This window comes from Ammospiza caudacuta, chromosome 3, assembly GCF_027887145.1.
Source record: "Ammospiza caudacuta isolate bAmmCau1 chromosome 3, bAmmCau1.pri, whole genome shotgun sequence".
Taxonomy (NCBI): Eukaryota; Metazoa; Chordata; class Aves; order Passeriformes; family Passerellidae; genus Ammospiza; species Ammospiza caudacuta.
In genome coordinates this window covers 33,370,695-33,397,695 of record NC_080595.1, presented here as the reverse complement: position 1 = coordinate 33,397,695, position 27,001 = coordinate 33,370,695, and the positions used below count along the sequence as shown (strand labels likewise).

At 37.1% G+C, this 27,001-nt stretch overlaps 1 protein-coding gene across 1 annotated transcript in view; it reads right to left on the bottom strand.

Annotated features, from left to right (window-relative positions):
* Positions 1 to 27,001, bottom strand: part of KIF6 (kinesin family member 6) — a 156,134-nt gene that overhangs the window by 35,202 nt on the left and 93,931 nt on the right. The window contains exons 14-15 of the mRNA XM_058802336.1: positions 24,131 to 24,233; positions 17,266 to 17,321 (exon numbers count right to left, since the gene is read on the bottom strand). Coding sequence (XP_058658319.1) covers positions 17,266 to 17,321; positions 24,131 to 24,233 — 159 coding nt within the window. The remainder of the gene's footprint in view (positions 1 to 17,265; positions 17,322 to 24,130; positions 24,234 to 27,001) is intronic.

The following is a 27,001-nucleotide window of genomic DNA, read 5'->3' as shown; positions in this document are numbered from 1 at the left end:
GTGATGAAATTATATGAGAACACAGTATATGATAAAAAGTATCTGACAAGAAAATTCATGGAATAAAAGAAAATATTCTATTCTAATGCAAAATCCTGCAGCACTAAGAACAAATAAACCATTCAGCCTTTCTCTGACCCAGAGAAATATTTGGGACAAATTCTGAATTTTCTTTTCAAACTTTGTCCTTCTCCAATGGCAAAAACATGTCAGTTGGCTCTATTAGGACAATGTGCAGAGACAAAGTAGTCTGCATTAGTAAACTGGCTCAACACTATGTCTGATGGAAATGCTTAATTTTGGAATACATGGTTGGCCAAATCCCCATGTAATTTGATAGCTTCTCATTTTCAGAAAACTCTTGGTGGCATTAGGGAGGAAAATATATTATTACAATACTCAGGGCCTCTCTGATGCACATGCATTTTTCCAGGTATGAAATATGGCCCTCATCAGCATTAAAAATATATGAGTGACAATACCTCAGGTAACATACTGTAGAGTATAACTTGCTGCAGCAAATTTCTCCCTTCTGCAGTGGTTTGAGATTTTACTGCCTCTCCTTTCTCCTCTTTCCTCTCCCTTCCCTCCATCCCAAAGTTTGCTGTCAAAGGTCACTGCCCCACAGCAGAGAATGTAGAAGGAAATGTCTGCCCATGTTCTGGCTGCTCTAGCAGCAGAATTTGGCACATCAGCACAATCATACCAGCAATTTAAGCTGAGACACTATCATCAACTCAACTACAATGTCTGAAATACAAGTAAACACTCTCTTTTGCCAGCTGGGAAGAAAAGATTGGAGAAAGCAACTACCAGCAAAGAGATGGGCCAGACCATTGGGAGCAAGGAAGCTGATGGGATTTAATAGAGCTCTGCAGTCAGGGCTCCCAGGAAGGATAACAGGTTTAGAATTTGAAGCACAACCCTGATTTCCACAAATTCATATTTGCAAACCATAGCCTAAGCACATTACCAAACACACATGGAAATACACAGTTTTTCCTCCATAATACAGGATACATAATCTCCTTCCTTGGAATTTAAATATCCCAGATTCAAATGGATACATTTTACTACCATGTAGGATACTGCACATTTTGAGATTACTATTTAAAATATCTGACTGGGGCATGTTCCCTTCCTTGCCAGACTCAGTTGAGAGAATAATAGGTTTTATTGAAACATTTAATATCTTCAAGTATGATCAAATTTGCAGACAGAAAGCTTATGACATAGCAGTCTCTGCCAGTCACTGCTACAGGATGACAATGCACTTGACTTCCCAGAAAGAATCTCTTCACTGGAAGGTTGTTCAGTCATTGGGATGGAAATGTCCAGGGAGGTGATGGAGTCACCATCCCTGGGGGCATTCAAGAAAAAGCTGAACATGGCACTTAGTGCTATGATCTAATTGAAGAGACAGTGATTAGTTAAACATTGGACTCAATCATCTTGTGGCTCATTGAGCTACTCAATTTACAGTCCTCCAAACTCTTGACCCATTTCTATGTATTTACTTCTAACCTCCATATTAAGTCTCCTCCCCTTTTTCTTCCTGTTCTTGTTAATTCTGGCCAGATTACTTTTGTTGTCTCACAAGATGATGACTTACACTTCATGACTGAAGGACATTCCTGTTTATTGTTTGGCCTGCATTTCCACAGCATCCTTTATCCTACATCCCACTTTTTTTTTTAATAGCCTTTCATACATTCTGGCTGCTAAAGAACAAAAAAAAGATTTGATAAGGTTAACAGCAAAACTATACAGAAACTGACTTTATTTTCCTGATGACATCATTCTGGACCTCAATCTTCCTCTAAGTACAAACTGTCATAGGCTACATAGGCCTTAATTGTTGAAGCATTCCCAAGGCAACACTTCAATACTTTTTCTAAAAATCCAGATACTCAACACTTGAACATTTAGGATAACCTACATAAAACACCAACAGCTCTGGACTGCAGCTCAGCATCTCCTTGAAACTGGAGATCAGAACCAATACTTTCTGGATTTACAAGCAAATGCTTGGACCTTTATTTTCATGTCCCAAGGTTGGCTGTCTACTTATTTCTGACCAGGCATTTCTAGCCAAGCATGGATATACAGCAGCAAGCACACTCCAAGGGACTTCAGCAGAAGCACACATTATGTCTGGATGCTCCATGGGGAGTGGATAGGCAGCTCAGCCAATAAAGTAGTACTTCTGTATGTGCTGTAGCAATGGCAGTTTGCTGCATTCAGGAAATAAGTGAACAGTTTTCTTGGGAGGGGGGATTTATTTGGTTTTGTTTTCCTGGGTAGCTCTCCTGAATTTAAGTACCTAAATTTCACTTAAGCTGTATCTTAGATGCCAGGGTGCTATTTTAGGTATTGTCCACAGTGAACAAATATTCTGTTTATCTTCATATGCTAGGAAAGAAACAGAAATGAAGCACATCTGGAAACTATCGTTCTGTTGTTTATCACATCTATTTGTTCATGAATTAAATATTAAGCTGGTCCAAAAAGCATGACTGAAAAGCAATGCCATATGGATAAAGAGCCATAATCTGTGAATTTAGTGCTCTGGATGCTTATATGATTAAATGCCACTTATCTCTTGATTATTTCTTAGAAATTAATGTGAAGAAAAATAATAAGGAAAATAGAGAAATAGCCTTGTATACAGCTCCTATCCTTTCCACACTTTCCAATATGCAAATTTAAGATGGATGAAAAATAAATGAAGGGTTCTTAAAAGCGCAAACAAGCAAAGTCAACACCAAAGGATTTTACCCTCAACAAGTTTTCTGATAATAATGCACTGGACCATGTTAATATTTTGGGCAGAGAATGACTATATCCAAGTTTCAGATGAACATGGTTATTTTCTGTTTTTTCTGCCTTCATGGCTTTGTAATTTCTATGCAACAATTTGATGTCCAGTCTCATTTTATGACATTTCTTCTGGCCAGAGCTGTCCAACATAAAATTAAATACTGAGTTCCAGGGCTCACTATATACTTCAGTTTCAGAAACTTAGAATTTTGCTCTTACCAAAGGAATTGTCCTGGCATTGAGCACATAGTGCGGTGTAACTTCTGGTCAGATGAGACAGACTGATATTAAGAATCTAACAAATATGACACAAAATTAAAAATAAAATAAATTTTAAAAAATTACTATGCTGAAGCTGATTAGATATGCTACCATGTTTTGAGCCCATGCAGATAAACATTTCAGGGTGATGGAAACAAGTCAGAGTAAGAATGAGTGTATGACACATTTTTTTGTTCACATTTAGTTGTAATATATCTACCAAACCTTTGAGAAGTGACATCTTGAGTGTCAGACACATACTAGCAACCCAGTAAAATCTGACATAGCTTCCTGTGAAGGTGCAGCATATATTCACTGTTGTGGATAAGCCCAAGATGGCTTCTTGAATTGCTCAGCAATTTAAAACACAACCTGATTATATATAACTGGTAAAATGATATATTTAGCTCAGAATGGACAGCTTCCCTCAGCCTTAAATAAAGTGCATGAAAAAATCTTCATATTACAGCTATTTGCTGTTGATTGCATTCCTTCTGTAATATTCACAATCAACTGTAGTGATATTACATTATTTAGGAACTAGTTTGATTAGAAAAAAACAGCTATTGTCTTTTAGTATGTGTAGGTCTATATGCCTGTGCTACAAGTCTGTATTAATGCTGTCTAGACATGTAAATGAACCATGAGAAACTATGAAGAGCAAATTTCCCTTTCTGTGCTCAGGAAGGAATATCACTCTTGTACAGTACTACTCTGAATAAGTGGAGATCTACTTTAAAATTTGAAGGTTTGATTCTTCACTGTTAAAACGTCTGGCTGTCCAATACTAAAGACTTAAATGACTTGGATGCAGGACTTGAGGGAATGCTAAATTTACTGATGACACTAAATTGGGATGAGCTATTGGCTCTCTTGAGGGCAGAGAGGCCCTGCAGAGAGACCGTAACAAATTAGAGAGATGGGCATTCACCCACTAGAGGAAGTTTAACAAGGGATTCTGTACCTGGCGTGGGGCAAACCTGGCTGTCTGTATATAGTAGGGAATGAGAGGCTGGAGAGCAGTGATGGAGAACGGGACCTTGGCTCTCAGTTTATGGTAACTTGAACAGGATTCACAGTGCCCTGGCAGCCAGAAGGGCCAAGCGTACCTTGGGAGCATCAGATGAAGCATCGGGAGAGGTTTAGGTTGGATACCAGAAAAAGGTTCTTTAGACAGAAGGTGGCTGGGCACTGAAACAGGCTCCCCAGAGAAATAGTCACAGTCTCAAACCTCACAGAGTTTAAGAAGCATTTGGACAATGCTCTCAGGCACATGGTGTCACTCTTGGGGTTGTCTGTCCTGCGCAGGACCAGGAGTTGGTCTCAATAATCCTGATGGGTCCCTTCAAAGTCAGTATATTCTGTGATTCTATGATCAAGGAAAACTTTTTGTATGAAAGATTGTAGGAATCAACACACACACACACACACCTCAAAATATAGCATTAACTATCACCTAGCATTTTTTCTTTAATAGAGCAAATTGCATAGATTGACATAAGAACATACTATAGTCTAATAAAACAGCAAAATGCAGGGTAGCAATCTAGCAATGACTACCTATTTTCAGTCAAAAGACAGCTTGCAGGCAGAAACATGTAACTGAGTATTTTTCCAAGTTTATAGTCATGGCTTGATTAAATCCAATGAGCCTGGTCAATTAGTTTTAGTTATTCTAGAGAAACCGTAAGTAAAATATGTTTACTTGGTTTCTTCCTGAGCATAACTTTTTCCCCTGAAAATAGTTCTGTTTGTAAAGAACAGAACATCATTTGTAATAATTAGAAAATGAAAATGATTCCTACATATGTACATTCCAACTTAGAGCCAAAGAAAACATTAACATCTTGGGCCTGGAGTGACTGTTACACTAATAAGGTTCTTCTGTTTAAAGAATAGCCCACCAGGGGAGCATAATAGAGCTGCTCAAATGAGTTCATTCAGTTTGGTATTTTCTGAATAAGTCATTTGACAAATCATGTTTTCTCATTCTGAGGATCCATTCAGAATACATACTGCAACCCTGGGGCATTGCCTATTGTTTGAAAGTAAAAACAAACATATGCAAGCAACCCTGAAACAATGGACAATATTTAGCATTGCCATTAACATATGCATTGCCCCCTGAAGCCACAAGACTTCCACTTTCTGAAATAGGTTTGCTGAGTGCTGCTGCAAAGACTACTTTATATTACCAAAGATGGTATCCTCTTCTTATAAGGAAGAGCACAAAAAAGAAAAAGGCCTCAGCAAAGCTACTAGAACTGCCTGGTTCTCTTACCAGTCTCACTTATACCAGATCAGATAAGAAAAGTCCTACACCAGCTAAGGAATGAGGAAGACAGAGCAATGACATGTGTCCTTCTCTGTTTTTTGAAAATGGCCAAAGCATGACCATGCTGCAGCAGCAGCAGAAGAGACAGCTCTGGCACAGCTGCCATAAACACAGGTGTATCTCTGAAGGGAGAGAGCCTGCACCACCCACAGGCTGGACATATCAGCCTCACAATAAACCAAATTTTACTGTTCTCCTTGGGGTTAGGGTTATGCTTAGGGTTAAGGTAGAGAAAACTTGAAAGTCCAGAGATCAGGATCAGTGCACAGGAAAAGGTATGCCAAGGAGACCATGGCAATAAAACAACATTGCTCCATCCACACCTTACATGGTGAAAATAATCACATGCTGGGTATCTATGCCTAAGAAAATAGTAATATTTTCTGACAAAATTATGGAAAGGCTTAAAAAAAACAAAATGCCTTTGAACATATCTCCTTTCCAGAGTATTGGTTACAATTCATTATCTGATTTCAAAATTTAAATTCCTTTATGGAAAGAAAATTCTTCCTTTGCAGAAAATAAATTAAAGGTTGCAATTTCAAAGAGGAATGATTTGGCAAGCCTTGATCCATTACCTGCAAATCATGGCATCCCATGCAATTTCATTGTTTTCCCTTTGGTGAACATGATTTTTTTCATAGACATGTAGGTTATGGATATCTTCTCCTGTCTTTTCATTTGACTCCATTGCCAGGTTCTGGGATTTCAGTAAGGTTAATTTCCAGAGGAAAAATTACAAACACTCAGAAAAGGAGATATGATGAAATAAAATGCAATTGAAAAAAAATATTTGGAAATAGTCAACAAGGTAATAGACCAAGATGAAATTAAGAGCTGTGAAAAATACCAAAACTTGCCAAAACTAACCTCACTGAAGTTGTCAAATCAGGAGAAAAAAATAAAAGAGGAAGACAGAAAAGACAGCAGGAAAAGAATTGAATGAAATTACCTGACTAATCTAAAAAATTTTAAAATTGTCACCAAAGGGAAAACAATAAAAATACATGGGATACCATGAAATGCAAGGATATGGACCAAAACAGAAAAGAAAGCATTACACTCAGGAAAGGAGATATGATCAAATAAAATGCAATTGATAAAAATTAGGAAATTTGGAAATTTAGTGAAGACAAGCAAATGGACCAGGATGAAATGAGTTGCAGTGAAAAGGACCAAATCTTACCTAAATTAGCCTCACTGAAGTTGCAAAATCAGGGGAAAAAAATCAAACAAGATAAGGGAAAAGACAAGAGAACAACTGTAAGAAAGGACCAGCCTAATTTGAAAGAAAAAAAATTAATTTCCATCCAAGAAAGGAAATGAAATCTTGAAAACAGAAAAGAAAGTGTTCCAACAGTCTGGAAAGGAGATAGGATCAAATAAAATGCAATTGAAAAAACCCCATAAAATTTGGAAATTTAGACTAAAGGCAGATGGATTGGGATGAAGTGAGGTGTTTTGAAAAAGTAAAAAATTTCCAAAATTTATTGTACTGAAATCCCAAATCCAGGAAACAAACGCAGACAAAATATAGGTGAGGATATTGAGGAAATGACCTGCCTAATAAAAAAAAAAAAATTCTCACCTAAGTGAAAACAATTATATGGCATGCCATGCCATGAAATTTAGTGAAAAAGTCCAAAACTTGCCCCAATTAACCTTTACTGAAATCTCAAAATCAGAAGACCATGTCAAGCAATATATCTGCGAAGAAATTGCTTTCTTTTTTGTCAAGTAAATTTTCCTGAAATATACAGTTTCGGAAATTAAATCTCGTGTTTTTATGAGGAATTTTTAAACAATGTTTTGCTCATTTCCCTGTACTTCATGGCATCTCAAGCCTTTTTATTGCTTTTCCTTAGCGGAAGATTTTTTTTACATTAGGCATTTCATTTCACCTATCTCTTCCATCTTTTTCTTTGACTTTGTTTCCTGATTTTGCAATTTCAGTGATAATAATTTCAGCAAGTTTTGATCCTTTTCACTGCACTTCATTTCATCCCTATTCATTTTCTTCTAGTTCCTCCATTTCAAAATTTTAAAAATTTTAAAAATTTTATTCTTGTGTGTGTAGCACTTCCTTTTCTGTTTGTAACACAAACAGAAAAGCTCCGAGTGTTTGTAACAATTTCCTTTCTGTTTTCAAGATTTCATTTCCTTTCCTGAAAGGAAGAGTTCTTGTGATTTCAATGAGGATAAATTCTGTAGGGTTTGATTCTTTTCTTTGCCCTTTATGCACCCCATGCCTTTTTATTGTTTTACCTTTTTTTTCCCCATTTCTTTTCATGAATTTTGTCTCTTGTCTCTTCCTTTAACTTCAGTCCCTTAGGTTTTATTTGGTATCATTTTGGTAGGTTTTGAAGCCTTGTATTTATAAAGGAACACACCACTTCCCAAAGATTGCATCCTCAACAGCTTTGTTCTTGGTCCATTTATGTTCCAGGGACCTGGGCAAGAAGCTGCTTTTGCTGCTGCACTTAGGGTTAGGGTTACGCTTACAGTTTGTGTTGAGAAAACCGCAGAGCCTTGAAGTCCGTGGACACTGCAACTAGAAAAGGCATGCCAACCCCACCATTGCTCTCTTCACACCTTGGCACCACCCACAAGGTGGAAATTCACCTTGAAAAATTCTGATTTTTCTGCTCTGCTTAGGGTTAGGCTTGAAAAAGCTACAAAAACTAGGGGCATAAGCATGCCAAGGGGAGCATGGTGCTGCCCCAACATTGCTTCCTCACATCTTCCTTTTGGCACCTCCCTTGTGTCTTGATCCTCAGCCTTGGAAAATGCTGATTTTTCCTGCTCCACTTACAGTTAGGACCTATAACATGTGCAATGCCTACCATAAGTATAACAAAGATATACTTTCTCTACTGTTTTCAGAAAGGAATACTAACACTTCACAGGCTTTTATAATAGACTTTATAGTTTTGTCTGGTTCTCTTTCTTATTTGCACATCTTACTATCAGCTTTCTGGGGACTCAATTCAGCTAAAAGAATTTTTGTATTATAAATTACCTAGTCATAGGTTGTTTAGAATTACACTCAGCAAACATAATTGCACTACTTCAAGACAATTTAAGCCTTGCTTACTTGGCAGAGACTTTTGAGATTTTAAAAAAATTTTCACGGGAATCAAAATATGATCTGTTGATTACAAACAAGGTAGTTAATTGATTACTCTCACTATGAACATAGCAAAAAAGCAAAGAAACAAAAAATCATTAACACGAACCTTTCACTGAAGTTCTAGCAAGAAAGAAAAATACATTCCATCTCTCTGCTTTATATTATGATCCAACTAGATGCTCAAAGGACACAAGAAAATAGGTTGTGGAAACGTCCATCATAGTCTGCCTCAGAGGACAGTAACCAGTTACCATATGGTAGCTACCTGCCAGGCCTGTGTGAAAGTCATGACACCAATTCTGCCTTACAGCACCTTGAGAGATCTTCCAGAAGACACTGTGAAAGACCACAAAATTTTAGATTATGCTCTACAGATCTATGGTTAACTAGGCCATACAAATCCTGCCTGAAGAGGTAGAAAAAGAACCTGAACAGGATCAGGATGAAAGTGATCAGGATGAAGATATATTGCATAATGGAAAGCAGGAAATATGTTAAAACTGAAGGATTTGTAACCAAACAGAAAAATAAGATGTAGCATCCTACAAAGCAAAGTAAATTACATTTCTAACAAAGAAGAAACTGCAGATGGTCACAAAGTAGTTAAGAAAATAATATCTTTAGAAACTCAGCTGTTTTTCTGTGTTTTCAATTCCTTGCTTCCAAAAATCAAAATGTAACATTTAAAAAAATTAGATCTCAAAACTGTTGTCATAATAGCACGAAACTTAGATATTTATCCAAAACAAACACACATAGGAACTTAGGTTTTTTTCAGCATTAAGTTGCCAAACAATTGGGCCAAGAAATTAAGGAGAAAGATTCTGAAGACTGTGTCAGCCATGCTGAATGGCTTCAACTTTAACAGCTACTGCTATTTTTGGTAGACACATAAACATGCCTCGTTTATTACAAAACTGCTTTGAAACTGACCTGCAGATCAGAAACAGACTGGGGCTTCTAGGCACTGGGCCACATTGAATAACATCCCAGCTGGGAAATTACATCTGGGGGACTGTTTGTCCCCATGGCCTGTTTTCTCTTCTGTTTTTCTTAGAGATGGCTGCAGGTTTTGCAGACCCAATGTGCTTTGTTATGTTAGGTATAAGCCACATCACTCAGGAATAAGCAACAGAGTTACACACCTGAGAAGCATAGTTACACACCTGAGATGAATTATGGAAGAAATAATGTTTGTGTACTATTTTCTGATACAACTTGTGTCCTGATACCAAGACTGTCTCTGTTAAGTGACAGCGGACATCTGTAACAGACAGGCAGTGTTCCAGGAGAAAAGAAATCAGTGGAAACTATGTGTATTGAAGCTTTAATTTTCCATATATCCCAGTGCAGGACAGAAGTGGTGAAGCAGCAGGCAGCCTGGCTTTTTTGCTCAGAGAGCTTCCAGTCTACATTGATGTGTTTTTGTCAAATCTCCTACTTCTCATAATAAACTACTGTTTCAGCTTCTCCTAGATCACTGATCTGGCTGTTGATCTGGAATTTCTCAGGTACTGAGCAATCCAGCTAGGGATGTTGGACACAGAAATCATGGTACATGCAGCCTGACACTGAACTGGCTTTGAAGAAGGCACACACAGTACACCTGACAGAGAATGTGCTGAATGAGCTGCACAGCATGTGCTGCACCAAGTGCCCATTTGCACTGGGTGGGATGGGGCTCAGAGCAACCTGTTCTAGTGGAAGCTGACCCTGCCCATGGCAGGAGAGTTGGAACAGATGACCCCTAAGGTCTCTTCCAATTCAAACCATTCAATGATTCTATGAATCTATAGCTAATGCTTGTTGCCCTTGATGAACTAAAAAAAAATAAACATAAATGTGGAAATCTTTTCAGAATCTTCTTTTCAATCCATACACAAGTAGAACTCAAACTGAATTCAGCTAGAGTTTTTCCTTAGTGAAGATTTCAAGATTTCAAGTTCCATGGGTTTTAAAGGTCTCTGCTGTGAATACAAACTACCTGAAGAATGAAATGCTGTGGAATGACATTGTTGACTTATCTGCCCATTAAATCTGCATACAGAATATATTTAGTTATGAGTTGTTTGCATCTCATTTGAACCACATTTTTTTGTGGAATGTAACCTTTTCTTCTTGAAGTTTCTCAATCCCTTTTTAAACCAAACCTTGCCATTTTTCTTCTACACTAGTCATTTCCAGTAAAATTTGCTCAGCACATATAAGTTTTCATAACTACTTGATAGTTTTTGGAATTACATTAGAACAGTTAATTAAATCAGCAACTAGGAAGTCACAGTGTTTATTTCCATAAAAGAGTAAGTATCTCAGAATATTACACTAAAGAATGGAATGCATTTCAAAGCACAGTAATTTCTCTCTTATTGTCTCCATTCACAGCTGAAACAATGTCCAGTAAGTTAAGGTCTTTAACTCAGAACATTTATATTACTGTAAAGAAATAGATAATACTACCAATAATATTAAGCTTTAAGAAAGCCATGCATAGATTTTGACGGATTCTCTCTTCATCTAGCAAATCATCACAGCTTTTTCATTTCATTTAGGTTTCATGTAAATCACAGAACTTTTCTTTAACAGAGAAATCCCATCCTTCCAAAGCACAGATACTTCTTCAGCAAAATTAATAAAAATGCTATTTGCTTGTGCATGACTCCCTCAATTCTTTCAGCTCATATAATCATGGCTTAAAATATGTGTAGCATTCCTAGTATCAGCTGTGGTATTCTAGTTCTTAACTAGCTGATTCTTTTTTTTTCAAGTAATTGCCCAAATGTGAAGCTACAATAATGTATACCACAGAGTGCTCTCAGACTGTCTCTGCCTAAAAAACTTGAACTTCATCTCTCTTATTTATTTTTCTCTCTGTGCAAAAATGCTGCTATCAATGTCCTTCATAAAGCTGTGCAGGTGTAAAGAAAACCCTTGCATGGTGCAAAGGAAACGCTTGCAAGAAATATTTTTACTTTGGAGTTTAACATAGGTCTGCTTGGCTCATCAAGATGGGGAGGAAGAGTGACAGTAACAAGATTGATTTTTATGTATACATAAATAGAATCTTGCACAAAGAAAAAAGGGTGAATAAAAATTCTGGGTTTATATTAATTAGGTTTGGAGTAGGTTTAACATCTACTGTGCATTCACAGAAATAACAGTGTGACATCCAAGTTAGCGAATCAGAACCAATATTATCTCTGAGCACTGACATGTCTTGTCCTTGCTCTCCTTCATCCTTACCATTTCAGCATATCATGCCATTAACTGTGACACATATGAACAGTATTTGAATTTGCAGGCAAATTAAATGAGGACTCTTCAATAACCTTGCTTTGCAGTACTAGAGCCTGCTGTCACTAAAGATTATAATTTGCTTTGGTATTCCATGATCTTGTGCACAAAAATCTAAACCTGAAATGAGGCAGAGCAGCGCAAGAGCTCAGCATTCCTGTGGGTATAGATGCACCATCAACATCATGTGCACATAATCCACCCACCTACCCTTTTTCATTCCGAGAGTGCCTGTTTCCTCACACAGTTATTACTCCCACATGAGTTTGTCCTTCCTCTTCCAGCTTCAATCATAATGTTAGCTGATTTCTGGACAGACTAAAAACAACAGCTGCTTCCCTCTGGGCATTAAATACCATTTAGTATGTTTTTTTCCCTTTAGGAAAAAACTAAATCTAATAGTGGTAAAAATAACCCAAAACAGTCAGACTTTTATAGGAGTGAAATAAAAATCTTTACTACTCTTAAAGGCTTCTAACACACAGCACATTCTTGCACATAGGAAACTTTCTTTGGTGGTGAAATTCTGAATGAATGTATCAGTTTGATTACATTGAAAATAGAAGTTGCAGTTCCCCAACTCACTCTTGGATTAATGTAGTAGCAGTTGTGTCTTTTTTGTTATTTAATGCTTTACAGTTTGTTCAGATGTAGAGTAATCCTTACCACTTTGACACAGAATTTTTGCAGTAATAGTGTAAAACCACCTTGTCCATAGCAGCACCCTAGAAAAAAACAAACCCTCCTGCTAGCCCTGATAAGGGGAGAAGTTTTTATTTCAGAGGTTTTGCCTTTGCTTCTCACCATACAGCTCTAGTTTAATTGACAATAAATTAAACTAATTTTCCTGACCTCAATCTGTTTCACTTAGTAGTTGTTAAACCATGTCCTCATCTTTATCTCAAGCCACAACCTTTTTCTTCCTACTTCTCCACCCTATTCCTTTGAGGAAGGGATGTGAGGAAGCTGCTGGATAGTCAGCTGAGGTTGACTCACCACACTGTGCTAGGCACAGTCACTCAAATTTTTGCAATGAGAAATTTTCTTCACTGTTCTGAAATCAAATCTTAGGCTTCAGCATCAAATTTCCTTCACTGTTTTCTTCAGTAATACGAAAAGGATCTACAGTTCTTGTTAGAGACTCTAACTCTGAAAATAATACATTGCAAAAACACATGCAGTCATACAGCACTTTTTTTCCCAAGAAAAAAACCTTTTTTTTTTAATTCTTTTTTTTTTACTAGCAAAATATACACTTTGAAAGTTCTTGATGTTGGACTAGAGAGGCAAAAATGTACTTTGTGTCAGTGCTGGCCCACTTTCCACTTCTCCTACGCTGGTTACAGAGTTCTCATTATTTCCTGTCCTCTCAGTTATTTTTTTCCAGTTTCACTCATGTTGTTTTTTTGTATTTGTCTTTTAAAGCCCGGTCATTGGGTACATTCTCCAGCCATATGTAAACAATTCTGAATAGTTCACTCAAACAAATCCAGGCATGTCTACATGTTCAAAATCTATACAATTTCTCTGCTTTTTTATCGTGTATTTATGCAATAACTTGCAAAAAGAATTGCCCCTCAATGCTTGCACTAAAGCCCTCAGCTCCTTTATTTTTGCCTATACAGAGTTTAGTGTCATAATGCAGCAAATAGTACCACTAAAATTACCCTGACTTAGAAATACTTCGTCTTCTTCTTTTTTTTTTTTCCCAAGTATCAGAAAAAGACAATTTTCATCCTCAATAAAAGTCATCCTCGTATTCTAGGAAGTCATTGTGAAAAGTAAGCATAATGATAAATCTAAGACGTATTATTTCATTAAAAAAATATAAATCCCTGTACTACAATTAAACATAAAAGGAGACAGAATCCAGGACTAAGTGGTATACTAGCAAAGAGGCATGCTGGTCACAATGTCTCATTTCTGATATTATAGTTATTCCACACTTGAAATCCACCTTATATCTAGACATAGTTTTCCTTAATCTTTTGTGCAAGCAGTACATCTACAAAAGCCTACCCAGAAAATCCTACCACAAATTTCTTTTTACAGCCCTAATTTCCTGATGTTTTTGAAATGCTAGTGTAATTGAGAAGGGGTTGGAGTATTGTGTGTACTTTTCACTGCAAAATACTAATATTTCCAAAGTCAGAATGAAAGAGTATTTATGACATAAAAGTTACAGCCAGATGCTGCTGTCACTATCTCAAAATATAATCGGACTGCATGAAATGGATTATTATGGCCTCTGTGGTTTTTAGCTTTATACTATTAAGAGTAACTTAGAAATAATGGAAACTGATATTGATGGGATCTGTTCTTGATTGTACACAACAAGGCAGCCAGGAATGCTTAAGGAAACCAAAACAACAATAAAAGTAAATGAAAGATCTAGTTGCAGATGACTCTTATTTCTCATACCACATTTTAAGTAATAATTTGGAAGTTTAGGAAACTTACTTAGCATCTTTAATGATCCTTTGAGTATGACTTCAATGATGAAACAGACTTAATTGAAAAAAAATGTTTTATGCTGTTAAACTGTATAAGGTAATGTAATTGAATTGGCTAAGCTGAACTGGATAGAAAATTTGAATACTTCTTAGGAGGTGCTTACAGGTAGATACATGAACAAATATGTTCTAAACAAAGCTGGACAGGATGAAAGGACAGATTAATAAAATCTAATATTTATATTAGCCAGAGTGCTAATTTTCACATGTTGCAGAGTATTACACAGAAAGAATTGAAGAAAGGAATTTACAGTATAATCACTTTTAAGCCTGAGACATCAGTGCATAAAAACCATCCACAAAGTAGTTACATCTGCATGACCTGCATCAATCAGGATATAGATAGCTATAAATGGATACAACACAGAAATAATTTCTTCCTTATACAATAGAACTAGAGTAAAAACTGAATGAAAATACATTTTTCCCATTTTGCTACCAAAATAAAAAGAAAGTAAGGAAATTAATTTTCAAGTTGAAAACGCTTCTCTTGTAGCTACACTTATATACCAAAACAAGACAAAATGTCCTTTGTGCAATTTTGTTTTAGAATTTTGGAGACATTTCTAGCTTGATTCTTAAGGGGCATTTTCAGCATTCATGTGGTCTACAACCTATTACAATTTTCTACAGGAGGCATGTAAGCATTGTCAAGCCCAGTGCAGCACTACTGATTTGTTACATGGCTGTTTGCTTTGTTCAAGGCATCAGTTTGGTTTTTTAGTTTATATATACTGTTGTTGTATCACTCATGTTTCCCAGATATACTTCACTGTTTCAATATTAACACTGAAGAATTTTAACAAAAGCAAGTTTTAAACAGATGTTTTTAATTGCAGCTAAATCCATACTCTACTGCACTACGGCTCTCTGAAACTTTGCCTTACTGAGGAAAAACACACAGCAATTCAGTCCAAACCAAGGGTTTCTTCTAGATTTTGCAGCAATCCATGGAAACAGAGTCTTGAGAGATGATGTCTACATTGCATTGTTACCTTATTTCTGAGAGATTCAAATCTCAAGGGACTGAGAGATCACACAAGTCTTGTCCTAGCATGATGCTGCAAGTGGTACCTTCAGGACTGGCCTGTGTCCCACTGCATCTTCTACTGTCTCCCATGCCCTCCAAACATTTGTTCTCCCTCAGGGAAAATGCCTTTAAGGTGGCTGCTAGGCTCCTCCTTTCAAGCAGCACAGTTGGAACCCCAGATACTGAGTAAGATGTGCTTTTGTGTAGCTGCTTATTGCTGGTGTTCACTGTTCCTGCTCTAAAATTAATTTAAACTTCCATAAGAGAAAGAAACTTGGCAGTCAGGGCTGACTTTTGGCTACACCTTATTTAGGCTAAAGAATTTCTTGGGTGTAACATAGATGAGCAAATCTAAGAGACAGAAGGAATGCAAGACAACATGGACTTCAAGGTGGTAGCAGAGTTTGGAAAAGAGTCCTCCATGGAATGTTTAACTTGCTTTTCCAAGTTTGCCACAGTAAAAAGCCTACTTGGCAGGAGTTAAGTGAGTTTATTTGGACACTGCAGAAACCCATAGTTGTGAGGTAGATACTGAAATTCTTCTTGCATGGGTCAATTTATGAATATCTATGCACAGGTTCTGTACTGACATTTATGTTTTGGCCAGCCTAACAGAGGCAAATTAACCTACTGAAAGAAGAAAGGTGAATTCTAGTGTCATGTCTTACAGAAATAACCAAGTGTTGAGAAAACTCTTGCAGGAAGACTCAGCACCTGATGTGTCTGCTTCTGGATCTATTCCAAACATCAGTTGTGCTGTGGTTTGAAAACACTTTGCCAACATGGCTGAGGCTTTCTGCATACCTGACATAATTTAAATATACTGCATAATATCTCTGAGGGACTTGTGGTGAACCCAAAGGTGACTGGGAGGGGAATCTGGCAATAATTATCATTCATGACCACAAAGAATATAATCATGGCTATGGTGCAAGTACAGAGCACTTGGCAGCTGTGTTGTGAGATAATTGTCCTTTCCCAGAAGTCAACTGCTATTCTAAGACATGAAGTGATGATAATGACTTCAATGTCCATGTCTATTTTGGTGCCACCCAAATAAGAGCAAGATCTACACCACTTGCCCAGGATGCCAGATTACCTTTCAATCTGGTCCCTCACATTCTGCATCTGAAAGGTTGAAGACACATGGCTCACCTGAACGTGCAAAATGAAGGACATGGATCTCCAAGAACTTCAGGGTCAGAAAAAAACTGTTTAACATCTGACAAATCCTGGACAGCCTCCAGGATTGGAGTCAGTTGAGTGATTTGGAATCAACAGAACTCCAAAATCATCTAGGAACATACCAAAGGCTGCTAAGAGGATCAAATAAGACCTGCCTTGGGGTTGAATATATCTATGGGTGATTTTTGACATTGAACAATCTGAAATTGGATATCAACCATATACTGTTGGGGCCTTAGAAGAAAAAAAATGAAACTCCCTCCCAAACTGAGGCACTCCTCAAAATTGAACTAATTAATCTGTACAAAGTGCAGAGTGCTAATCTTTTATCAGAAGTCATGTAAATTTATGGATAAATACAATCCTTAACCCATAGATATGAATTTTTCAAATTATGGTTTTGGATCCTTTTATTCCAAAATAAAATTTACAATTCCATGCTAATACCTTACCTTCTCTTTTTTGATAAATTTCAGACATTCTATCAAATAAAGAAGGGAACTTGTTTTTACATTACAATATTTGAAATAATCAAACTTGTACATAAAATTATTACTGCTATCATCGGCTTACAGTTTATCTTATTGGAAGTCTTAGCAATGCATTGGCATTTTTTTTTTAGAAACTAGAATCTCCTCCCATATATTTGAATTCTGTGATTTCATTAGCTAAAGGGAAAATGAAGTTAAAATGTACTCACTTATTTTATTTCTCACTTCATTTAATTTCTCTCCAAGGCATTTAGCTTCATCAAACCTGTCAATGCAAACATAATGATACAGAATTATTCTAAAGAACATATAGTTCCAGAAGCTTATGACAATAAAATACAGAATTACTCAGTACTAGTTTTTTATTTGTAAGTAGAATTAACTAGAAACAATTTTCCATTAGGAGAGATTGTCTGGTGTAAGAGAAACTATCTAGAAGAATATTGGTCTAGACAAAGAAACTGAAGAAATCCACAAGTTGTACTTCTGTCCAACTCAAAAAATATCAAAACAGAGTAAACAAATATGGCTTCTCCCTACAAAGGTGGGATGTGAAAAAGTTTCCCCATCTCAATTAGTCCATTTCTTAATAAAACAAGTTAGAATTTCAAGTTCCTACTTGTGTATCTGCTTACACACATACGCTTTCAAGGCTAAATGGCTGAAGCTGGAGGGTTTCTGGACACTTACTCTTTCTTACTAAAAAAGGTGGAAGCCATTGAATCTTCTGTTAGTTTTTAGAAAAGCTTTTTCTACTGGGGTTAACTTAGAGCCCCAAGTAGGCATTAGGGATTGCATAAATATCAAAGGAAAGAAACCCTGAAGTATCTCTCCCCTTCTTTCTCTCAGGTTCCATAATAATTTCATAAATTACTTATTAATTCCTGAGACAGGTCTCATGTTGGCTGTTGACTCTGATTCATGTTCACAAAGAGATGTATCTGGAAAAGTTGAAGTCAGATATTTATCCAGCCTTTATTCACAGGTTACTGCCAATAGTTGAATAGGCTGTGCATCTGTTGTTCAAACACTGTCGTTTATAAACCAGCACAATACCATAAACTGAAATTTGGCATGAATTTATGATATTTCATCAGATTCCATCTGTGACTATGAATCCTTGTCAAACAAAATGTTAGGTAAATGCACAAGACTTGACTCTAATATTGAATGAGACAAAGCTATTTTCAATACTTTAATAAAAAAAAAGGATGACATTATCTAGCATTAAGGTGATATGCATAGTGATGACTGAACAATTATATTGTTTGCTGAAAAAACTTCATGTGTATCTTACATGAAAACCACTCAAGAAAAAAGGCTGAAATTGCCAAATCATGGTTTCTATTACCTACAAGATAAATACTCCATGATGAAACATCAGAGTTAATTTAGCCACTAATTTTAGTGGAAAAAGCACTTTTGGCAAAGATTTCACTCTTTGAATGCAAGTGCCAGTAATCAAAATATAAACAGCTTGGAAAACAAATCTCTAACTCATCATGTAAACGAAGACAAACTCAGAGGTTGTCTAATGAGAGAGACATTCAGTGAATTAAATGAGTATTCACTTGTTTTTAATTATTAGAAATTAGAACAAAAAGTGACGCAAGTGAAACTCATCCTTTCCATGAAACTCGCCCATAGGTACTGAAAAACCAAGTTAACTGTTAAACAGCTAAAAAACAGAAAGCTAGGAATGAAGAAAATGGGATAAAAACAATGGAGAACAACAAAAAGCAAACTAGATTTACATCTCATCTATAAGCTCAGTAGAATTTTACTACTGGAAATATTGTCCAAGATGGGATTGAGAGGCTTTATGCAGTATGCATTACATTGGAGTGGCACAACTGGAAAGATTTCTTGGTAGAATATTTCACCAGAAAATGGGATGCATTTTTCTCCCCTTCAGAGAAACAATCCGAAGAGAACATGATTGCTCTAAGAAATAGGATATTATTAACTTCTCTGGACGTCAGGTATAGAAAGTTCAAATTGCAGAAATCTGATTCTGTCCAGGTATCAACACAGGGTAGTTTCTTTTGAGCAAGGAAGCAGTTATTAATGCATGGAAGAAAAATTAAAAACAATTGCTGTAAAGCTGTAGAAGATCATATTTTCTGTCTTACAAAGGCACTTCCCGTAGGCAACTTGAATTGAAGGCAAATTGACTCAATTTTGTTTCACTCAAATTATCTTTCACTGTATCAGTTTTCTGACTTTTTAAATTCAGAGACATTACTGAGTTACAGTATAAGCTACTGCACCTGTGAAGAGCTCTGAAGTAGTAGGTGAAAGTAGTAGTAGTTTTCTTCAAAAACAGATTTTTTCTTATATATATATTTAACAAAACAAATGCTTTTCAGTATTTAATTAGTTGACTGCCTTTGATCATTTTTACACCAGTAGTTACAGAAAAAATACATCCATATTTTTATAGGTATGGCTATGCATAGTCACATCTATATGAATAATTTCACAGCCCAGGCAACAGTTGTGACCTTCACAGTGAAACTTCCAAGTCTCACTGACAGTTCACCATTCAATTACTAGAAGAATGATATAATGCACATTTGATGTCTTACAGAGATGTGCCAGAGGCTCCTGAGGCAGTAGGAGCCAACAGGGGAACAGCAAGGAAATACTTCAAAGGAATTAAGGTGTGTTCTAAGAAGATGGAGTGGCCAACAGCTAAGGCGCCTTTCTACCAATGCATGCTGCATGGACAACAGACAGAAGAAGCTGGAAGTCACCAGACTGGTAGAAAATTCTGATCTAGTTGCCATTACTGAAACTTGATAGGGTAAATCCCATAACTTGAGTTTGCCTACTAGTGGCTACAGATTGTCTGAAGAGACAAGTAAGGAGAAAGGGTGGTCTCTAAACCAAGAGGCAGACTGAGTGTGAAGAACTATCTCTGAACAATAGTTATCTATCATCTGAGCAGGCTGATAGCTGCTGATAGGAATCAGAGACTAAGGCAACCAAGGGAACTGAGTGGTTGGCATTTACTACAGGATGCATGATCAAGGGGAGCCTATTTATCAGGCTTTCATGCTTCAGCTGATGGAGGCATTGTGCTTACTGGCTTTTGTCCCCCTGGAAGACTTCAAACAAGTCAGCATTTGCTGTAAAAGTAGCATGGCAAGCTGTAGGCAATCAAAGAGACTCCTGGACTGCATGGAGGATAACTTCTTAAGGAAGGTAATAGACAGCCTTACCAGAGGGACACGATACTGGGCCTGTTGGTCAACAAAGTAATGAACTAATTGGAGACATCAAGATTGGAGGCAGCCTGGGCTGCTGTGGTCATACATTGGTGGAGTTCACAGTCCAGAGGAATATGGTTCATGGGAAGAGTATAGTTATGCTCCTGGGCTTTAGGAAAGCAAACTTCTAGCTCTTCAAGGAGTTAGTCAAGAAGATCCCCTGGAAAACTGCCTTCAGGGACAAGGCATAGAACAAAGCCAGTAGATCTTTTAGAATGTTTTCCATGAAGTGCAAAAACTCAAAATCCCCAGGAGCAAGAAATCAAGCAAGGAGGGCAAGAGACTAGCATGACTGAGTTGAGATCTGCAAATCAATCTAAAGTAAAGCAAGCAGGAAATGCACAGGCAGTAGAAGCACAGATGGATAACCTAGGAAGAGTATAGTGATGCTACCTATGTAGGGATTGGGCTAGAATGGTTTAGGAATGGCATTTTCTGATTTAGGAGTCCCACTAAGAAAACACACTTCCACTTGATCCCTGTCCAATTGGAAACAGGAAAGGCAAAGGTTATAATTTGAGATAAGAACAATTTACTAGAAACAGCAATGAAATAAATAATTATTAATAACAGCAACAATATTCATAACAGAAGTGTGCAAAAGAGAAAGTTTGGAGCTTGATCCAACCACATCCATGCCATCCAAAGTGCTCCCTTCAGTTGGGACCAGTGTTACTCCACCACTCTGTTTGCCACACTCCCCCAAGGGAAAAGGAATGCTATTTTCTGAAATGAGAGAGGGTTATGGTTAGGTTATCCTTTTCTTCTGCCCCTTGCCATGACATAGCATGGTATTGAATGACAATAGGGTTTTGGTTACACCCACATGGCTCCAGGCCCTGCCACCCTCACAGCTCCCACAAAAAATTAACCCTTTTCTTAGCCAAAATGAGTTATACTCTCATCACCTGAGATAGCACCAAAGCCCCTTTGCAGTGAGTGAGCCAAAAAGTGAACTGCTTGACTCCCTGCACTTACCACACACAGACAACATTGCCTTACTGACTCAACCCCGAGTTTCCCATAGCAGAGACTTAGATGTCTGGGTCCTTAAAATAATTTAATCATGATGCAACAGCAGGATAACAGCTTAAGCTGGTGCCTCTGAGGAGAGACCCTGAACAAAGAAAACCCTGGATTCTTTTACCCACAGTCTGAAAGCATGAAAGTCTCTGCCCTTCCTCCTGAGGCAAGGGCTACTACTGTGTCTCTTAAGTGTCCATCTGGCTGGGACCACCAGGTCCCTGTGTCCTTTGTTATGCAAAGGGTCAGTGCCAGTTCAAGGCCTCTTGCCTAGGGCTCCTGCCAACCAGAGCTCAAAGTGGAGCTGCACACCAAGCTACCAGCACTCAATGTATGCAACACCACTGTGTCCAGTTCTGGAGCACAAGAAAGACATAGACATGCTGAAGTGGGTCCAGAGCAGGGCCCCAAAAATCATCGGAGGTCTGGGATTCTATTAGGAAGACAGACTGAGAGAGCTGGAGTTGTTCAGCCTGGAGAAGAGAAGGCTCCAGGATAACCTTATTACAGCGTTTCAATATTTTAATATATAAGAAAGATAGGGACAAATGTTTTAGCAGGGGCTGATGTGATAGGACAAGGTGCTTTAGGGTAGTGCTTTAGGCTAGATTTAGACTAGGTCTGAGAGAGAAATCTTTTACAATGAGAGGGCTATAACACTGGAACACATTGTCCAGAGAAGTGGTGGATGCTCCATCCCTGGAAACATTCAAAGTCAATCTTGACTTTGCTCCAAGCAATCTGATCTAGTTGAAGATATCCCTGCTTATTGCAGCAGGATTTGACTAGGCAACTGTTAAAGATTCCTTCCAACTCAGCCTATTCCCTGACTCTATGATAATTAGCAAACCAAGAGGATCTACCCAAAATGCCCAAAGGAAAAAATAAGACAGCTAAAAATAAGTAATTTGTGAACCAAACAGTGTTTGTGGTATGACAGAAGTGGTTATGCAACTATAAACAAAATTATTAACAAGAGAAGCCTACATATAAAGGGAAGCTATGGTAACCTTTAAACATGTGGTGTCCACACTCTTCCTGTGCAATTTGAACACTGGCTGGGCAACAGAGCTTTTATGTAACTAGTAGTTGAGAGGGTGCATTCCAAATTACAGACTGGATTTCATACAAATCCATTCTAATGAACTCGGTAAACTTGGAGCTAAGCATCTTTGCTAAAAATGGCAGGGGAAACTGCCTATTTCAAAATATCAAAATTCACATTAGCACTGATTTCAGCAATCAGCTGATGCCTATTAGAGAGGAGTTACACAAGGCATTAGTATGAATCTTTGTCCTTTAAGGAAAGCAAATCTTACACAGAACTTAGTAGATTCTGCTCATCTCTATTATATATTCTGAAACCAGAAGGAAATACTGGTTTGCTTCATAGTAATAACATACAGAAAAAATAGAAAAAATATGGAAGAATTGTTATTGATTAGAAGAAGAGCAGAGCATGGCTCAGAACCGTATTGTTCTCATGGTCATGCTGTAACTATTGAATGTGCTATGGAATGACACCAGAAATGACTGCAGTGTAATCTTTTATGCAGTGATGAGGCAGTGCTGTGGCATGATCTGATAAATTGATCAGAAGAAAGGCATTGCTAGATATCCAGCTTACATGGATAAATACTTACATACATCTAATATCTTAGCAATTTATTTTCCTGTGGCTGAGGTATAGATCCAGATAAAAAGTTAATCAGTTCAGAAAAGTGATAAATAGCAGGAACTTGAGTAAGTCACAAAGATGTGGAGATCATTTCAATTTTACCGAAATAAATGAGTATAAGACTTGGAATGCCTGAAAAAAAAGTCTTCCATGCATGTGAAGTAGAAAATTGTGTAAAAGAAAACAGAAGAAAGCAGAAGAAACCTGGAGAAGGAGAAAACCTCAGAACGAAAACCAAACCAAATGACAACGTCCTACAATCAAACAAACACTTCCCTGAATTAAATAGAAGAAAACAAGCAAAATAGCCCCAAGCAACTCTTAGGGGAAACATGGAAGTTACAAACACAGATTGAGAGATTCACTTTTGCATCTGCAATCTCAAAGCCATGCATTTCTTTTGCAGTACTAGGAGGGTTAACACTTGAAAAGCTGACAGTGAAGCAGTACTCTTATCCAATCAACATAGACAAGTGTTGGTGGTTTAACTTGTGTGTGAGGTTTAAAATCTGTATGAAAACCTGTGTTTTCAATGTTTTGCCATTATCACTATTTTCACCAGACATATGAAGTGTTTTACCAACATTAAAAACAAATGTGGAGGACAAAAGTATTATTTCTGTTTGTGAATGCAAAACTGTAAGAAAGAAGCTAAAATCACTTGGCAAACAGGTTAGGGACACCAGACATGCATATGTTAAGTATCTCCTAGCTTACTATCCAATTCAGTGGTGAAGTCAGTGAAGCATTTTTGACAATGGAAATTGGAATAATTGATTCAGTCCCATGGATTTTACTTCCCCTAGATAATTCTTGATCATGAATGTCATTGCCACGTTGCTTCAACATGGCTGTGAAGATGAATAAAACCAGCGGAAATATGCACTAAGATTCCTCATGCTATTTTCATTTCTATCCAGACTTCTATCACCACTCAGTGCCTTCTGAATATGAAATGTCTTAAGTAAGAGAAGGTGAAGGGCCTGTAATGAGTCCTCAGCAGAAGCCTGGGATGTCTGGTGTAAAATTATGTGTTCCTGCTCAGACTGCTAATGAACCCTCAGATGTCTTCCCCCAGCTGTATTTTCCTATGACACCCACCTCTGCTTCAGAAGCTGTTTGTTGTCCTCAATGGTTATACTGTCAGCATGGTCCTGCTTGAAAATTTCAAAAGCTTCCTGACATCCAAGGGACATCTTTCCTCCTGGGCCAAGGTAAAAAAAAAGAGAACTTCTTCAGTCATCAAAAGATAGAGATTTTGCACTTATTTAAATCCTTTCTTAGATAAACTCAGCAAGTCAGCCCAGGGGTCTTGAAGCAAAGAGAAGACTAAGTTTGATTTTCCACTGATTGGAAAGCATTTTTGACAAAAGATTTCTATTATCTGAAAAATTATATTTCACATCACTTCTCTAAAGTCTCAATGCTTGAGGTATATCATTCCTCAAGATAATTTTAAATGTTCATAAGTAAAATTGAACTTCGAAAATTTAAAATATGTGAAATATTCTTAAGTGTGTGCCAGAGGTATTTTCACAACATTACAATGCAGTTTGCTTCTGTATTTCTTCCATCTGTTTCACATTGGGCCCTAAGTATACCTCGAATATTTTCAATATTCTTGGAAGAAAAAATCAGGCTTCTTTAATAATGCATTAGCAAATACTTTTCCATACCCTTTTAGGTAAAGCAAGAATTCTACATACACAGATGGTTGGTGCCTTTTTACATCTACAACATGGTGCTTGTTTCCTTTTGTGCACAACAATGTCAAGACTTATTTGGCATTCAAATCTTTTAAAATCATTAGAGAAAAATATTACAGTCTGTATTATTTTCAGTTCTTGCTGCTGGATGATCTATATATCCAAGTAAGATACATTGTATTATTATTAACAAAAACATTCAAAGGCTTAAGGAGAATGAGAGCTTCTGCCAGCATCTGTGTTATCACCAGTACATATATATCAATAAATTAGCAAGAAGAAAGGATGAGACTTGCACTTAAATAAACTACGGGAATCAAGACAGTTCAGGAACAGAAAGGAAGAGGACTCTAACACTCAAACTTTGTGAAGAATGCAAAGTAGCTCCACCTTTAATTCAACATCCAGGTTGCAACTTAAACCTCCAAAATGATACTCCTTAAATTGGAATTTGATTCTCTTTTGATTTTCCCCCTCAAGTCTTTCTTTTGTCCTACCCAGAAGTCTGTCTTCCTCCCTCACAGCTATCCAAGACTCCTCAATCCATTTTGAACAAGAGCTGTAAAACTCTCTAGGATTTCTGCTGTGCAAGGATTTTCTCTATGTTTAATGCCAATGGACCAGCATTACCAGTAACATATGCACATATACCAGTTCTTGTCCAGGCTACCTGCTTTGTAATTTTGGTGTAAGGTTTTTCTCCTTCTCCAGGTTTCCGTAGTTTCTTCTGCTTTCTTGAACACATATTTCTTATTTCATAGGCATGAAATACCTTGTTTTTGGGGTCAGCATCACCAAGTCTTATACTCATTTACATCAGTGAAGCTGAGGCAAGAAATAAGCAAAACATGCCTAAACAGGCTGGGATGTGCAATACTGGGATGTTACCCCTTACTGATCCATAAGCTGCATTTTAAAGTAATTCTAAATATATTCTGGTGCACCTCATCATATGTATATCAGGATAAGTTCCCATTAGCAGCAAGATTTCTGTGATATACTGTTTATAGAGATGGCTGGTAGCAAAAAGTAGGAGTCAAGGTTCAATGATCAGTAAAAGTGTAAAAAGATTTCTTTAAAATACAGAGAAAATTTTACCCCTTTTCTGTCAAAAGAATCAGAACATCTGTTACTAATTCAAAAATTTTGAGTTGAAAAGAGAACCACCTGGAATGTCTGAATGGCAAAGCATGCAGAAATGCTCCACCCTTTCTGTATATGAAAATCGAGGAAAGATAAAGTACACTATTTACTGCTGTGTGATCCAAAAGAGCAAGAGAATTCATGAAAATATTTTTTTTCTGAGGTGATGACCTGAGAGTGTAATGTTCATGTTTCATGCTTGCCTTGTAGAAAAACAGGCAGCTTTGTGAGCAGAATTTTATAGTACATTCATCCCATCTCTAGCACTAATGTTAACATGCAGCCTGAACTGACGCCCTAGAATTGCTTTCGTTGCAGAAAAAGCTTGTATTAAGTGCAGAAAGCCTGGAAAAAATTCATGATCAAGCCTAAGATAAACAGTGACATGCCCTTACTCATACATAACACTGCAATGTAAAGTATTTAACTCTTCTGGCCATGTGCTGCCTTTGACAGTACAAATAAAAACAGTAAAGTAAGTTTGGAAAACAAAACTATTACAGTGATTATTGCTACTGCCTGGCAGAAATGCATCAACCAAAATTAAAGGTAACCTGATAATAATTTTCCAGCACTAGGCATCAGATTTCTACAGCCAAACAAAGCACACAAAAATAGATCCCCAGAACACTTTGGAAGGGGAAATTTTCTGGTTTACACTGTTCATTTTAAGAAAATACAGAAACATATGAAGTAGTAAACAAGCCCATTCTGAAAATAGTATAAATGGAATGAAACAGAAAGGACCATTGAAATTGTATTTCAGTGTAATATGAGCATACATCAGCAACAGAATAATGTTGCAGCCTATGGGTAATGGCAGTGACATTTATGGAGAAAATAAGGGAAGACAATAATATCAATAACAGTAAAAAGACTGCAAGAGATGTTGAAAGCTTGATGGAGTAGTTTTTTCATTCTGCTCAGTAGTGAAGCTTATTTCTTTTCCATGGTTGATGTGCTATCTTCAATCATGATGTTTACATTTCCTTAAATAATCTGTAATTTCATAAAATAGCCTCACTTTCTTTCAAATGACCTCCAAGTGCCATTATTGGCATGCTGTTATTCCTGAGCTTAATTCTAACAAATAAGCTCTATGTTATTTTAAACAAGGTGTTAA